Source organism: Nerophis ophidion, linkage group LG12 (assembly GCF_033978795.1).
Source record: "Nerophis ophidion isolate RoL-2023_Sa linkage group LG12, RoL_Noph_v1.0, whole genome shotgun sequence".
Lineage (NCBI taxonomy): Eukaryota > Metazoa > Chordata > Actinopteri > Syngnathiformes > Syngnathidae > Nerophis > Nerophis ophidion.
The window spans coordinates 66,200,318-66,216,335 of NC_084622.1; the positions used below are offsets into that span (position 1 = coordinate 66,200,318).

Here is a 16,018-nt window from a genome sequence, read left to right on the forward strand (position 1 = left end):
GAGCGGACACACAGGAAAAGTTCTCATCAACGAGAGGCAGTCTGCTGTCTTTTATGCCTCCTCGACACTTTCTCTTCCACCGCAGCGTGTTTTGTGCTCCGCCGCGCACGTCCGGCACCGAACTCCTGCTTCTTTTTGGGTGATTATCTTTCTTTTTCTTGGTTTTTTCCTTTTTTTTTTTTTGGTCTTTTCTTGGCTGGTGTTGGCCATGGAGCTGCTGTGCCTGGAAATGGACACCAATATTCGGGCTCGTCCCGATCCGAACCTCCTTTGTGATGATCGAGTCCTGCAGAGCTTGCTGACCATCGAGGAGAGGTTCCTACCTCAGTATTCCTACTTTAAAGGCGTGCAAAGAGACATTCAGCCTTTCATGCGCAGAATGGTCGCCATTTGGATGTTGGAGGTAGACAAAAATCTTCTTTAAATCCCCTTTCTATCACTTTTAGCCCCAAATGAGTGCTTTTAGTATTATTTTGACGACCTGTTGGGCGTTTGAAAGTCCGCGCATGTTTTAAGCAGCTTCCAACTTATACCCTGAATCTTTCCCTCCCCCTGCCTCTTTAATGCCTATTTTATTCCTTTTTAGCCTGTTTTTATTGAAGTATTTTCATGCACACGTATGCACTCGCTTCTCCGTTCGCCATGTTGTTTTTTTTAAGGGGCTTTTTAAGAGGACTTTACGGTGTCATAAAAGCCATAACAGCGCGTAAAATGCATCGGGAATGGCGCGGGAGAGTCTTATTTGTCATCCGAGTGGAGAAATGAGGACTTTTAAGATCGCCAACTTTGTATGAATCTGTTTGAAATGGAGGAAGGGCGAGGGCCTTATCTGTGCTTTCGCTCGTCCAGCCCTCGCCGCCGGGATTATGTTCGATAATTGACATTTAAGCCCCACATTTCCGCGCAATAGCCATCTCCAACGATCCCCCATCGTCTAAGCTTTATTTTCATGTGCTTTTTGTCCACTTCCGACGCGCGGAATATTTTTAATTAATTTTTGAAGCGAATATATCGGCGCGGTGGCGACGCAGCCCCGCCGCGACTCCTCGTCGGTTTTTGACGTTTTATTCCTATTTAACCTTCGACAATTTGGACGGGAACGGTCGGCTATGGTGCCTAAGACCCCGCGGTTTATTATGGTGCAAAAGAAACGGCTCCAGCTAATTTATTAGTATTTTTAAATATTTTATGAAAAACATGACGACTGTAGAAAAACGCGTTTCCGCGTCCTCTAACGCGCGCTGTTAGCTAACTCGGCTCGCTTGCGACTTGAATTCTTTTCTTAGTCAATCAACTGCAGGAATGTTATTCTTTTCACATATTTTTTTTGCATAATTTCACTGATTTTGGGTTGAAATGCGCCGCATGTCGCAACTTATAAATTTTTTTTTGGGGGGGGGGGGGGGGGCTCATTTTGTGAATGTTGTCTATCTGTGTTGGCCCTGCGATGAGGTGGCGACTTGTCCAGGGTGTACACTGCCTTCCGCCCGATTGTAGCTGAAATAGGCACCAGCAACCCCAAAGGGAATAATTCCATCCATCCATCTTCTTCCGCTTATCCGAGGTCGGGTCGCGGGGGCAGCAGCCTAAGCAGGGAAACCCAGACTTCCCTCTCCCCAGCCACTTCGTGCAGCTCTTCCCGGGGGATCCCGAGGCGTTCCCAAGCCAGACGGGAGACATAGTCTTCCCAATGTGTCCTGGGTCTTCCCCGTGGCCTCCTACCGGTTGGACGTGTTCGGGTGACATCCTGACCAGATGCCCAAACCACCTCATCTGGCTCCTCTCGATGTAGAGGAGCAGGGAAGAGTGGATGGTGAGATCGACAGGCGGATCGGTGCGGCGTCTTCCGTAATGCGGACGTTGTATCGATCCGTTGTGGTGAAGAAGGAGCTGAGCCGGAAGGCAAAGTTCTCAATTTACCGGTCGATCTACGTTCCCATCCTCACCTATGGTCATGAGCTTTGGGTCATGACCGAAAGGACAAGATCACGGGTACAAGCGGCCCAAATGAGTTTCCTCTGCCGGGTGGCGGGTCTCTCCCTTAGAGATAGGGTGAGAAGCTCTGTCATCCGGGAGGAACTCAAAGTAAAGCCCAAAGGGAATAAGCGGTAGAAAATGGATGGATGGGGGGCTCATGTTGTCTTCTTTATTTAATCCATGCTTCTTTAAGCCTACTGAAATGAGATGTTCTTATTTAAACGGGGATAGCAGCTCCATTCTATGTGTCATACTTCATCATTTCACAATAATGCCATATTTTTGCTGAAAGGATTTAGTAGAGAACATCCACCATAAAGTTGGCAACTTTTGGTCACTAATAAAAAAGCCTTGCCTTTACCGGAAGTAGCAGATGATGTGCGCGTGACGTCACGGGTTGTGGGGCTCCTCACATCTGAACATTGTTTATAATCATGGCCACCAGCAGCAAGAGCTATTCGGACCGAGAAAGCGACGAGTTCCCCATTAATTTGAGTGAGGATGAAAGATTCATGAATGAGGAAAGTTAGAGTGAAGCACTTAAAAAAAAAAAGAAAAGGTGACGGCTCCAGGCGACGGCAGTGTGAGCGATTCAGATGTTATTAGACACATTTACTAGGATAATTCTGGAAAATCCCTTATCTGCTTATTGTGTTAATAGTATTTTAGTGAGATTATAAAGTCATACCTGAAAGTCGGATGGCTGCGGTGAATGCCAGTGTCTCTGAGAGGAGCCAAGATCACAGCTGCCTTTTTGAGCTGCAGGATGAGGTCGCGTAATCCACTCAAGTAAGAGCGGACTTAATATCACAATTTTCCCATCCAAAAACTTTTTTGGTTGACGTAGAGAAACATGTTCGCTTGACTGCTCTGTGTTAAAGCTTCACAACAAACAAAGAAAAATCGGCTGTGTTTCGGTTGCTAAAGGCAGCTGCAATACACCGCTTTCCACCAACAGCATTCTTCTTTGACGTCTCCATTATTAATTGAACAAATTGCAAAAGATTCAGCAACACAGATGTCCAAAATACTGTGTAATTATGCGATGAAAAGAGACTACTTTAGCCGTGTGTGGTGTTGGGAGAACATGTCCGCTCCAACCAATAACGTCACAAACACGCGTCATCATTCCGCGACGTTTTCAACAGGATACCTCGCGGGAAATTTAAAATTGCAATTTAATAAAGTAAAGCGGCCGTATTGTCATGTGTTGCAATGTTAATATTTCATCATTGATATATAAACTATCAGAATATTGTCATGTGTTGCAATGTTAATATTTCATCATTGATATATAAACTATCAGACTGTGTGCTGGCTAGTAGTGGCTTTCAGTAGGACTTTAAGAGTTAATAATCATGTCTTGTTTTTAGGTTTGCGAGGAGCAGAAGTGCGAGGAAGAAGTTTTCCCCTTGGCCATGAACTACTTAGACAGATTTCTAGCAGTGGTCCCCACCAAAAAGTGCAACCTGCAGCTGCTGGGAGCAGTTTGCATGTTTCTTGCATCCAAATTGAAAGAGACTCGTCCATTAACTGCGGAGAAGCTTTGCATCTACACAGATAACTCCATCAGACCACAAGAACTGCTGGTAAGCGAGTTGTTTATTTTTGTTTGTTTGGTTTTTGTATTGTTCCACAAGGATGCTGGTTCTACTGGACATGCAGTGCTTTAAAGCCTGCTGTCCAGTGCAGTGGTTCTCAAATGGGGGTACTTGAAGGTATGCCACGGGGTATGTGAGATTTTTCTAAAAATATTTTGAAAATAGCAACAATTCAAAAACCCTAACCCTTTATAAATATGTATAATACTTAAAAAAATATGAATGTAAGTTTATAAACTGTGAAAAGAAATGCAACAATGCAATATTCAGTGTTGACAGCTGGATTTTTTGTGGACATGTTCCATAAATATTGATGTTAAAGATTAATTTTTTTGTGCAGAAAAAAAAAAAAGTAAGTTGATGAATCCAGATGGATCTCTATTACAATCCCCAAAGAGGGCACTTTAAGTTGATGATTACTTCTATGTGGAGAAATCTGCATTTAGAATTGAATCACTTGTTTCTCAACAAGTTTTTAATTATTTTTATATACTTTTTCCAAATAGTTGAAGAAAGACCACTACAAATGAGCAATATTTTGCACTGTTATACAATTTAATAAATCAGAAAGTGATGACATAGTGCTGTACTTTACTTCTTTATCTCTTTTTTTCAACCCAAAATGCTTTGCTCTGATTAGGGGGTACTTGGATGAAAAAAAATGTCCACAGGGGGTACATCACTGAAAAAAGGTTGAGAACCACTGGTCTAGTGGTCTCCGGCGCCATCTAGCGGCAGATATTTGCACTGGCAGAGCAACGAGGTCATCTTGAACGGCAGCCAAAGTTCTGACTCTGTTCCTGTCAGAGTGGGAGAGAGACGCACAGAAATTCAAGTTTGCCTTTTACAGTTCAGCCTCTCGTCCAAAAATAACCGCACACACACTCTTGTGATATTATTATGTCACGCTCGCTCTAGTTCGATGATTGTTTGGTGAACTATTGTTGTTTATTTTTGCATGGCGGCGTTCACCTGCACAAAAGCAATCACTTAGGCAGGTCTCAGATCAGATAAGCGAGCGGTGTGGCGCTACATAAACATTCCTCTGTAAACAACAGGTTGACAATATCGTCCGAGCCGCGTCGCCGTGATCTTGATTCCTATATGGTCAGCCCCCCCCCCCGTGCGAGAAGAATGGAGCCGGCTTTGCGGTGGCGCTCGGCTTTTGAGGGCCCTCTGCTGTTTGTTTCCTCTCAGTGTTTCTATGTAAGGCAATCTTTTGGCCGTGGTGCAGATACAGGAAACAGAGATCAGCTGCTCGGTGCATGTGATTGCTTCGTTTTCTTTGGTTAGAATTTCTTGTAAATGTTACAAAGAAGGAAGTGGCGCCGACCTATCCACTCAGCACTCGCGTTTCTACGGTGTTGCAAGTTTCTTTTTATTCCCTTTTTTTTTTTGTCGCAGCATCTATACTATATAGTGCAGGAGGAACATATTGTGTCGCCTGCATGATCACTTTGTGCTTAAGTCAGGGCCGGGAGGCCATTTTGTATTTCTAATTGCTCCCCTCGACATATATTAATTAAAAAAAACTATGAATTCATTATTAATTAGACGTATTATGTAGGGCTGTTAGAGTTAACTGGTGAGAGTAATCACAATACATTATCGCATTCCTCATCTATAAATGCAGATGGATTGCGCAATTTATTTTGACCGCACATGCTCCTTTACATGAAAGGCGTAGCAGGTTGTATACAGCCAGTAATTACACTTAGACATACTTTTTTCATCCATATTGTTCCACGCAGTAGCTGAGTTACAAAGAATGGAAGGTGTAAAGATAATGCAGGTATTAAGTAGAGCAGGGGTCGGGAACCTTTTTGGCTGAGGGAGCCAAGAAGCCAAATATTTTAAAATGTATTTCCCTAAGAGCCATATATTTTTTTTAATACTGAACACAACTAAACGCGTGCATTTTTGAGTAAGACCAACATTTCCAGAGTATAATACGTCTCTTATTCTTTATAACATTTTTATTCTGAGGCTAACTGTGGAGGGGGTGTGGCCTGCGGGCCTGTAGCAAAGCAGGATGTTGCCAGGACCGGTTTCGAAATCAGCGACAGGTGCGTAGATGGCCCACCTGGGCCTTGTTATCTAATCACCTGTCGCTCTGTTATAAGCAGCAGCCAGGAGGAGAGACAGGGTTGGGGCTGGAGTGAGGACGAAAGAGAAAAAGACAATTGTTGGAAAGCAACTGAGAGAAAAATAAAATAAAACAATATTGTAACCCTAAAACAGGCTTTTAGTGGTCTGAAGAACCCCCAGGAGGGCAAGCCCCACACTAAACAATAATAAATAAATTACTTCTTACCATTAATGCAACTTCTTGAACATAAAAAAGCATGAGAATGTTTTATATTTTGAACGTTATTTTTAACACTGTGATTACAAGTGGAATTATTCATTACTTATCGTGTTAAGCAATGTCAGCTCAGATTTATCTGAGAGCCAGATGTGGTCATCAAATGAGCCACATCTGGCTCTAGAGCCATAGGTTCCCTACCCCTGAAGTAGAGTCAAAATGCATCATAACATGTAAATATTACATATACAGTATATAATATATACTAGTATATTATATTTTTATATAATATATGTATAACAAATCCCAATTACCATGTACAATATTAAAGTATATGTAACAGCTGCAGCATAAAACAAAAAGTGGATCCAGCAGAAAATATACAATATAAACAAAGAGAGGTAGATATCATAGAAGAGGTCAGGTAATAGACAGATATCATCTATTGCTGTATGGTGAGTGATTATACAGTTGAGTGCGGAATGAAGAAGTTCTTGAATTGAACACTGTGGGAACGAAGCTGAAGGAGCCCGTCGGAGCATGAGCTTCGCTGTCCCTCAACTGTCTGGAGTGGGTTGGCAGGATTGTCCCTGATGGCGAGCAGTTTGTCCAGTGTGCTCCTGTCCCTCACTGAAACAAACGCCTCCAACCGCTTGCTAATAGTTTTGCCCGGCTTTCCATATCAGTTTGTCCCTTCTGCTGGTGCTGCTCCCCCAACAAACCACTGCAAAGTGCAGGGCACTGGCCACAACAGACTGAAAAAAGATCTCCAACAGCTTTCTGCACACATTAAAGCACCTGAGGGTTCCTAAAGAAAAATAGTTTGCTCATGCCCGTCTTGTACACAGTTTTGCTGCTGTCCTTCGAGTCCAGTCTGCTGTTCCAGTGCACTCCCAGGTATCGAGTAATCTTATCGATTAGTTCAGGAGTGTCAAACTCAAATACAGAGTGGGACAAAATTTAAAACTGAATGAAGCCGCGGGCCGAGGTTGAACAAATTAATCCTTTTAATAGGGACCCAAACAAGTTTTGCATTGAATATTGACCAAGCAAGGCTTATATAACTTTACAGTGACATGCAAAATCCAGTTTTAAATAATAATAATTCAAAAATATCAATGGCATATCAAATAAAATAAAAATACGAATTGAATGCCTCTTTTCGGCGGCGGGTTTGAGTTGGGGCGGGGTTTGGTGGTAGCAGGGGTGTATATATTGTAGCGTCCCGGAAGAGTTAGTGATGCAAGAGGTTCTGGGTATTTGTTCGGTTGTGTTTATGTTGTGTTACGGTGCGGACGTTCTCCCGAAATGTGTTTGTCATTCTTGTTTGCTGTGGGTTCACAGTGTGGCGTATATTTGTAACAGTGTTAAAGTTGTTTATACGGCCACCCTCAGTGTGACCTGTATGGCTGTTGACCAGGTATGCCTTGCATACACTTGTGTGTGTGTATGAGCCGCATGTCTTATGTGAGTGGGCCGGCACACTGTTTGTATGGAGGAAAAGCGGACGTGATGAAAGGTTGTAGAGATCGCCAAAGGCAGTGCGTTTACGACCCGCCTCCAATATTATCGTCCGGGCGGAAATCGGGAGAAATTCGGGAGGGTCACTGAACTTCGGGAGTATCCCGGGAAAATTGGTAGGGTTGACGAGTATGACTATTAGCGGTGAAAGCGGTGTTACAGCGGCAGGCCAGTTCTAATGTTAATTGATATTGCCTCAAGGGCCAAATGAAATTACACAGCGGGCCAAATTTGGATTAGTTTGTCCGATTAATCAAGTAATCTGAGAAAACACACTTTAGAGCAGACCTGGGCAAATTAAGGCCCTTTAAGCTTTTCGATCTGGCCTGCCAGACATTCCCAAATAATTGTTTTTTAGTTCTTTAAGATTAAAATTGTAGCTGCCGTTATGATGTGTGGTATACAATGTATTCCAATTGTTGGAATCTGTGCTTTTGCATGATATCCTAGTTTATATGGTAATTTAAGTCACAGCAGCTCAGACCAGGCACCAAGCAGTGTGGGTGGGGAGCGTTCCCACGGAGTGTCAGCCTGAAATGTGGGTGTCAGGGACAGACGCGGGAGGAGATTTTTACAGCAAAGTTCTAAAGCTTAGTGATATATCAGATCGTAGGTGGGGGTTTTTTTAGACACACTGTTAGAAAGCTCACTATTTTATACGTTTTGTGTTTTTTATGCTTCATTGATTGTGTTCTGGCGGGCTTCGTGGCATACCACTCTGTACAGCGGTTCTTTAACGCACCGTAAAAACATATTCCCTCTGAGTGTCGATCGATCACCTCTTCTAGTTTGTATGTTCAATGTGCGCAATTTAATACCTTAGTTAATCAGAGTCTAATGTGTTTATACCAGTTTATATTGTGACATGTCGTGTCCTAATGAGGAAAGATGTTAATGTCTCTTGCATTCATGTAAGCATTTTAACTAGTGAGCCAGCCCCAGTCAATCTATGTCAGCGGTCGACATCCCAAAATGTTGAAAAAGCCTTATTGGACCAAAAGTGCAAAAAGAAATTTCTGGAACCGCAAAAAATTTGAAACCTTATATAATGACGGCAACACATGATGTGTCTACAGCCTACTATCAAAATGTTAATGTGTTGCATGCTAATGCCAATCTTCATCGGCAGAAATGTTGAAATATTATATTTATTTTACACATTTTTACAACATTGGAAAACATTAGTAAAACGCAGGCTTCTCCAAGGGTGAGCTAACTTCTGGAAATTACTGGCTTAGAATGGCCAAGGGTATAGATGCGTGTCTCCAAGTTAAAGGAAACGGCAGGCTGTGTTCTTCCCGGGGAATTGAGCTCAAAATTGAGGCATAATGATGCAATATGTACATACAGTACAGCTAGCCAAAATAGCATGTTAGCATCGATTAGCTTGCAGTCATGCATGAAGTACCACAAACTGATTAACGTGGACCCCGACTAAAACAAGTTGAAAAACTTATTCGGCTGTTACCATTTAGTGGTCAATTTTACGGAATATGTACTGTACTGTACGATCAACTCATACAAGTCTTAATCAATCAATCAATGCACTGACCAAATATGCCTGATTATAACTGCTCCAAGTCAATAACATCAACAAAGCTCACCTTTGTGCATTCACGCACAGTATAAAAAGTTTGGTGGACAAAAAGAGACAAAGCATGAGCGGAGAAAGTTGTACATGTGAACAAACTGACACGTCACAGTGCACACAGCTACGGTGGGTTCAAGGACCGCTGATATGAGTAGGACAAAACGGGCGCTCGCATAATACTCATCAGTTGAGCATGTTTGATATTAAAGGTGGGATTTCTAACAATTAGGAAGGCTTGTCCTCCAACAAAAAACATATTGAAACATTATTTTTTTTCCCATTTTCATACATTTTTGAAAAAGCATTAGGGGGGCGCTAAAGGGAAAGATTGCCAACCCCTGGTCAATGTGGTTTTTTGATTATTTTAATGTAAAATATTTACACTAACCGTCGTGAGTTTTACCGCACTGTTTGCCTTGTGGCCTATAACAGATATCTGTTTTGAATAGATAGCAGCATGTATTGACCCTCATTGGATTGCTTTTAGCCTTTTTAATGCACAAAATGTTTCAAAGTGGCCCCCCAGCATATTTTGGTTTGGGCACCCATCTTCAGTAATCCTGTGCAAAAAATGCGCAATATTTGGGGAAAAAAGCAGAAAACCAACGCCGTTTGCTAGTGGGGTCCACGGCAGCAATGTTGGATTATCTCATGACTGCAACCATGCGGCCTCACCGGGGGTTGGGGGGGGGGCATCCGTGGTCGCAGTCACAAGGCAGAAGTCCGGAACCAAACCGCTAAATGTTTTCCTAAATTAGCCACCAACTCTTCGGTTAATCACCTGGTCTAGAAGTGAAAGTAACAATACGCCCTAAGAGAGGAGAACAGCACACTTAGTGTCATGTCCCCTCACATGTGTCTCCTCTGCCATGTAGTCTTGTCCTTACATTCTACGTATGAATCCACAATGCTGGTTTTCCAAATGACTTTTAATGGCTGGTGTGAGAGGAAATAGGTCGGAGAGTTTTTCTTCATCTCTTCGAACATTTGAACACAGATTATAAGCGGCTTCTTCCCAGTACGCAGCCTTCCTCCCCTCGGCTGGGCCTCTTTAGGAAAGTCCCAGATGCCAGACAGACAAGCGAGGAGGGAACTTGCAGTTGTGAGGTCACCTGAGTTGGTGACATTACTCGTGTTTCTCAGTCCCAAGCTTGCTAAAAAAGACACGTGCTCGTCATATTTGAGCTGTGTTTGCTGTTTCTCTAAAGTTTTATGTGGCAAAGATAACTGGACTGGAATAAAGTGCCGTTCAAAGTGATCACGTCACACAATATCCCCGCCACTTGTTGCTAGGCAGAATTCACAGGGCTCGACCACGACTGTCGCCACTGTACCGAGGTGTCCAAATGTCTTACTGACAAATCAAAGATTTAAAATGCTAAGAAGTTGCAGCGGTAACTCGGTTTGGGTTAGTGATCCGACAATTCTTATTGGATTCAATAATGTTTCTCGCCGTCTTACCAAAGTGCTGGGAGTTACAACTTTTCCGGACCATAGGGCGCGTCAGATTATAAGGCACACTGCAGATGAGCGGATCTAGTCAGGGTTACTTTCACACAAAAGGCGTACCAGATTATAGGGCGCATTAAAGGGGTCATATTATTATGATTTGTAGCTCAATATAAAACCCTTCCTTGTAATGGTGGTTCTTTGGTCAAAATGTTGCATAGATGTTTTACAGATCATCCCCAAGCAGCTTTCTGACAGCCGCTTCAGGATGCGTCGTTTTGTGGGCGGTCTTATTTACGTGGCTCACCTTCGACAGCGTCTTTTTCGCCGTAGCGTGTAGCGTGCAAGGACAGGAGTGGAAGAAGTGTCAAACGATGGAGATAACTGTTTTAATGACATTCAGACTTTACTTCAATCAATAACAGAGCAGCATCTCCTCATCCGTGGCTCACTAGTGCAACAACAACGCCGGAAACGTGTCCCGTGAAAACCCGTCGAACCAGAACTCTTTAATAACTAAAGTTACTTGGGTGAATAATGTAAACTCACTACACCGGTTTGTTTTAGCGCTTTCATGGCGGGTTTACTGACAGATATAAGCGAGAACTTTACACCACTTATATTAGAAATGGCAACAGCGAAGGATGAATGTCCCATAACACGAAGATACAGAAAAAGAAGAAGTTTATCGATTTCGGTGTCAACACGGACCACTAAAGCGGACACGCGCAATTTTATAGTACTTATGCAGATCCCAAATACAAATCAGCAGGCACCAGAAGATAAGAAAAGTTGCTTTTGCATAATATTTCGAAACAAAACACCAAATAATGTCTTACCTTATACACACACCATAATAATACTTGTATGTTGAAGCACAGTACAATCCATCAAGCGGTGCGGCTTCATAGTTTACTACCAAAGTCCTACTAAAACATTTTGACAGATTTTTGAGCACCGTGTGTAACGTTCTATATTTTCAATTAACAACACTGTCGTTTGTACGAACGTTCCTTTTTGAAATAAACTGTTCAGGAAGAACAAGTAAGTCCGAAGCTTTCATCTCTTATGTAACATGTCCCTTTTTAGACGAGACCATGCCAGAAAAGTGAGAACTGACTCATTTTGGCCTAAAAACTATAGATAAAGGTGAAGTTTGAACACTGAAACGTCCTCAGGAAGAGGGGCTTCAAGACACAGCTAGCACCTAACGTACAGCCACAGTCGGCAGTGTTTTAGCTACTTCTAAATCACTTGTCTCCATGGCGACAAAGTATGTTTCTTACAAGTATCATACTTGCAGGACGAAGAATAGCTTAACATGCTTCACTACACACTAGCTCACCAGCGTCACAATGTAAACAAACATGATGGGTGGATCTACACCTAACTTCCACTGTAATGATACCAAGTACAATAGCGTATCTAGTCGATACTACTATGATTAAAGCGATATTTTTTGTCGTTACATTTTTTTTTCCTTTATATTAAGGGGACTACATTGCGCGGTTGGGAGATTGGCTGTGCCAGCAACCTGAGGGTTCCTGGTTCAATCCCCACCATCTACCATCCTAGTCATGTCCGGTGTGTCCTTGAGCAAGACACTTCACCCTTGCTCCTGATGGGTCCTGGCTAGCACCTTGCATGGCAGCTCCCGCCGTCAGTGTGTAAATGTGGAAAAAGTGTCAAAGCGCTTTGAGTTCCTTAGAAATGTAGAAAAGCGCTATACAAGTATAACCTATTTACCATATTTTGTTTATAAACTCAGGAAATACATCCATGGACACATGAGGACTTAAATTATGACCAATGTATGAACCTGTAACTACCTGGTATCGGATCGATACCTAAATTTGTGGTATCATCTAAAACTAATGTAAAGTATCAAACAACAGAAGAATATGTGATTATTACTTTTTAACAGAAGTGTAGATAGAACATGTTTAAAGAGAAAGTAAGCAGATATTAATAGTAAATGAACAAGTAGATTAATAATACATTTTCTACCACTTGTTCTTAATATTGTTGACAAAATAATAGAATGGAAAATGACGCAATATGTTACTGTATATGTCAGCAGACTAATTTTGTTTGCTTACTTACTAGAAAAAGAAAAGTTGTCTCGTATATTCACTATTTAATTGCAATAACATAAGTTTAAAATACTGTGAGATTTTTTTTGTTAAAATAATGACAATGCCGTTTTTTGTGGTCCCCTTTTATTAGAAAAGTATCGAAAATATATCGAAATACATTTTGGTACCGGTACGAAAATATTGGTATCGTGACGACCCTAGTTTGTAGTAATGAATTAACGTGGACCACTTAAACAAGTTGGAAAACGTATTCGGGTGTTACCATTCAGTGGTCAATTGTACGGAATATAGATAGATAGATAGATGGGGCTTTATTGATTCTTTCAGGAGAGTTCCTTCAGGAAAATTAAAAATATGTACTGTACTGTGTAAACTACTAATAAAAGTTTCAATCAATCAACGAATAGGACATTTGAGTGCTGTATTTGTGTTCGAATACAGTAAGTTTGTTTATCCTAAACATTCCTACCACTTCATTTTACACACTATCGCATTTTAAGTTGTGTTTTTATAAAAAAACAACAAATACCACAATAATCTCGCACCCTGGCCTTAAAGGGGAACATTATCACCAAACCTATGCAAGTGTCAATATATACCATGATGGTGCAGAAAAAAGACCATCTATTTTTTTAACTGATTTCCGAACTCTAAATGGGTGAATTTTGGCAAATTAAACGCCTTTCTGTTTATCTGTCTTTTAGCGATGACGTCAGAACGTGACGTCACCGAGGTAACACACCCGCCATTTTCATTTTCACATTACAAACACCGGGTCTCAGCTCTGTTATTTTCCGTTTTTTCGACTATTTTTTGGAACCTTGGAGACATCATGCCTGGTGGGTGTGTTGTCGGAGGGTGTAACAACACTAACAGGGAGGGATTCAAGTTGCACCACTGGCAAGAAATCTGCCGCCAGACCCCCATTGAATGTACCAGAGTGTCTTCACATTTGACCGGCGATGCTAAGACAGACATGGCACAGAGATGTATGGATAACCTGCAGATGCATTTGCAACCATTAAGTCAACCAAATCACAAAGGTGAGTTTTGTTGATGTTGTTGACTTATGTGCTAATCAGACATATTTGGTCGCGGCATGACTGCCAGCTAATCGGTGCTAACATGCTACGCTAATCGATGCTAACATGCTATTTACGCTAGCTGTATGTACATTTGAAACTAGATACCCACATTTAATGCGAAACAAACACTTACCAATCGACGGATTTAAGTTGCTCCAGTGTCACAAGATGCGAAAGTCCTGATCGTTTGGTCCGCACATTTTACCGGCGATGCTAATAAGGCGGCCATGCTATGGGCCACTTCATTAGGTACACCCACGCTATGGCCGAATAGCATCAATAGCTATTCACTCAATAGCTTCAGTTTCTTCTTCAATTTCGTTTTCGCTATCTGCCTCCATACTCCGACCATCTGTTTCAATACATGCGTAATCTGTTGAATCGCTTAAGTCGCTGAAATCCGAGTCTGAATCCGAGCTAATGTCGCTATATCTTGCTGTGGTAACCGCCATGTTGTTTGTATTGGCAGCACTGTATGACGTCACAGGGAAATGGACGGTGGATTCGAAGATAGCGAAAATAAGGCACTTTAAAGCTTTATTTACGGATATTCTGGGACCGGTAAAATTTTGAAAAAAACTTCAAAAAATACAACAAGCCACTGGGAACTGATTTTTATTGTTTTTAACCCTTTTGAAATTGTGATAATGTTCCCCTTTAACACCATGATAATATCGTACAGTGAGTATCGATACTGTTGTTTCCCTAGTGAAAATTCTTTGTAACGCAGGCCTCAAAATAAAATCCTACAGAGCTGAAACTCACGTTTGTGCAACTGCAAATTGTGCAAACTTCACATCAACATTGCAATGGGTGCTTGCGTCATTTTCGAGTCTTCCTCGTCTTCTCACAATCTCTGTGTCTCCTTCACTCCAGGAATGGGAACTGGTGGTGTTGGGGAAGTTGAAGTGGAATTTGGCGGCGGTGACACCGAACGACTTCATCGAGCACATAGTGAGGAGGCTGCCGCTGCCCGAGGATAAACAGACTCTTATACGCAAACATGTCCAGACCTTCATCGCCCTCTGTGCCACAGGTAAGGTCCACATTGATTCATTCCGGTGTTTTCTTTGTTGCAAACAATGCTTGTACAAGTCACGTGCCCCTTTTCCACTGCACGGTACCCACTTGTACCATTTTTCCATTGGCCCAGCGGATACCATTTGAGTGAAACCACGGTGGAGCAGATTTGTCACTGCAGATTTTGCTGATGCGCAGCAGGAATGTCTCTATCCTCCTGTTAAATGAAAATAGTTGTTGTTAGTGTGTCACGGTTGGCCTGGGGCAATAATGTTAACATTATTTTGAGACCAAATCAAGCAATAATGTTATTACAATAACAGGGCTGTCAAAGTAAACGCTTTAACCCAGGGGTGTCGAACTCAAATACAGAGTGGGCCAAAATTTTAAACGGAACAAAGCCGCGGGCCAAGGTTGAACAAATGAACCTTTTAATAGGGACCCAAACAAGTTTTGCATTAAATATTGAACAAGCAAGGCTTATATAACTTTATAGTGACATGCAAAATCCAGTTTCAAATAATAATAATAATAATTAAAAAATATCAATGGTATATCAAATAAAATTAAAATAAAAATGTTATGCCTTTTTTTCTATTTGCAATCTTCTGAGGTAAATATAAATTTTTTTCCACAGGCTAATAATACATTTGAAAATAAAATAACAATAACTAATGAACCAAACATTCAAGCCCTGAAGTAGCAAGAGAAAAGGCATGAATAAAATGTTAATTATTGGTCAGTTTGCTGGAAGTTTCCCGGAAGAGTTAGTGCTGCAAGGGTTTCTGGGTATTTGTTCTGTTGTGTTACGGTGTGGATGTTCACCCGAAATGTGTTTGTCATTCTTGTTTGGTGTGGGTTCACCGTGTGGCTCATATTTGTAACAGTACTAAAGTTGTTTATACGGCCACCCTCAGTGTGACCTGTATGGCTGTTGACCAAGTATGCATTGCATTCACGTGTGTGTGTGTGTGTGTGTGTGTGTGTGTGTGTGTGTGTGTGTGTGTGTAAAAGCCACAAATATTATGTGACACACTGTTAGTATGGAGGAAAAGCGGACGTGAGGACAGGTTGTAGAGAACGCTAAAGGCAGTGCCTTAAATGCACGCCCCCAAAATAGTTGTCCAGGTGGAAATCGGTAGAAATTCGGGAGAATGGTTGCCCCGGGAGATTTTCGGGAGGGGCACTGAACTTCGGGAGTCTACCGGGAAAATTAGGAGGGTTGGCAAGTATGAGTATTAGCGGTGAATATAGCGTCGGTGCCGCTGTATAACACCGACGGGCCAGCTCTAATGCTAAATTGATATTGCCTCAAGGGCTACATTAAATTACACGGCGGGCCAGAGTTTGACACCCATGCTTTAACTCAACAT

The 16,018-nt window shown here is 41.9% G+C and overlaps 1 protein-coding gene across 2 annotated transcripts in view; it reads left to right on the forward strand.

The window, feature by feature from the left end:
- Window positions 1-16,018, forward strand: part of ccnd2a (cyclin D2, a) — a 60,107-nt gene that overhangs the window by 90 nt on the left and 43,999 nt on the right. The window contains exons 1-3 of one of the 2 annotated variants that reach the window (XM_061918010.1): window positions 1-403; window positions 3,351-3,566; window positions 14,502-14,661. The exon at window positions 1-403 is cut by the window's left edge and continues 90 nt beyond it. In XM_061918010.1, coding sequence (XP_061773994.1) covers window positions 1-403; window positions 3,351-3,566; window positions 14,502-14,661 — 779 coding nt within the window. The remainder of the gene's footprint in view (window positions 404-3,350; window positions 3,567-14,501; window positions 14,662-16,018) is intronic. The other variant, XM_061918011.1, reaches the window with a different exon arrangement.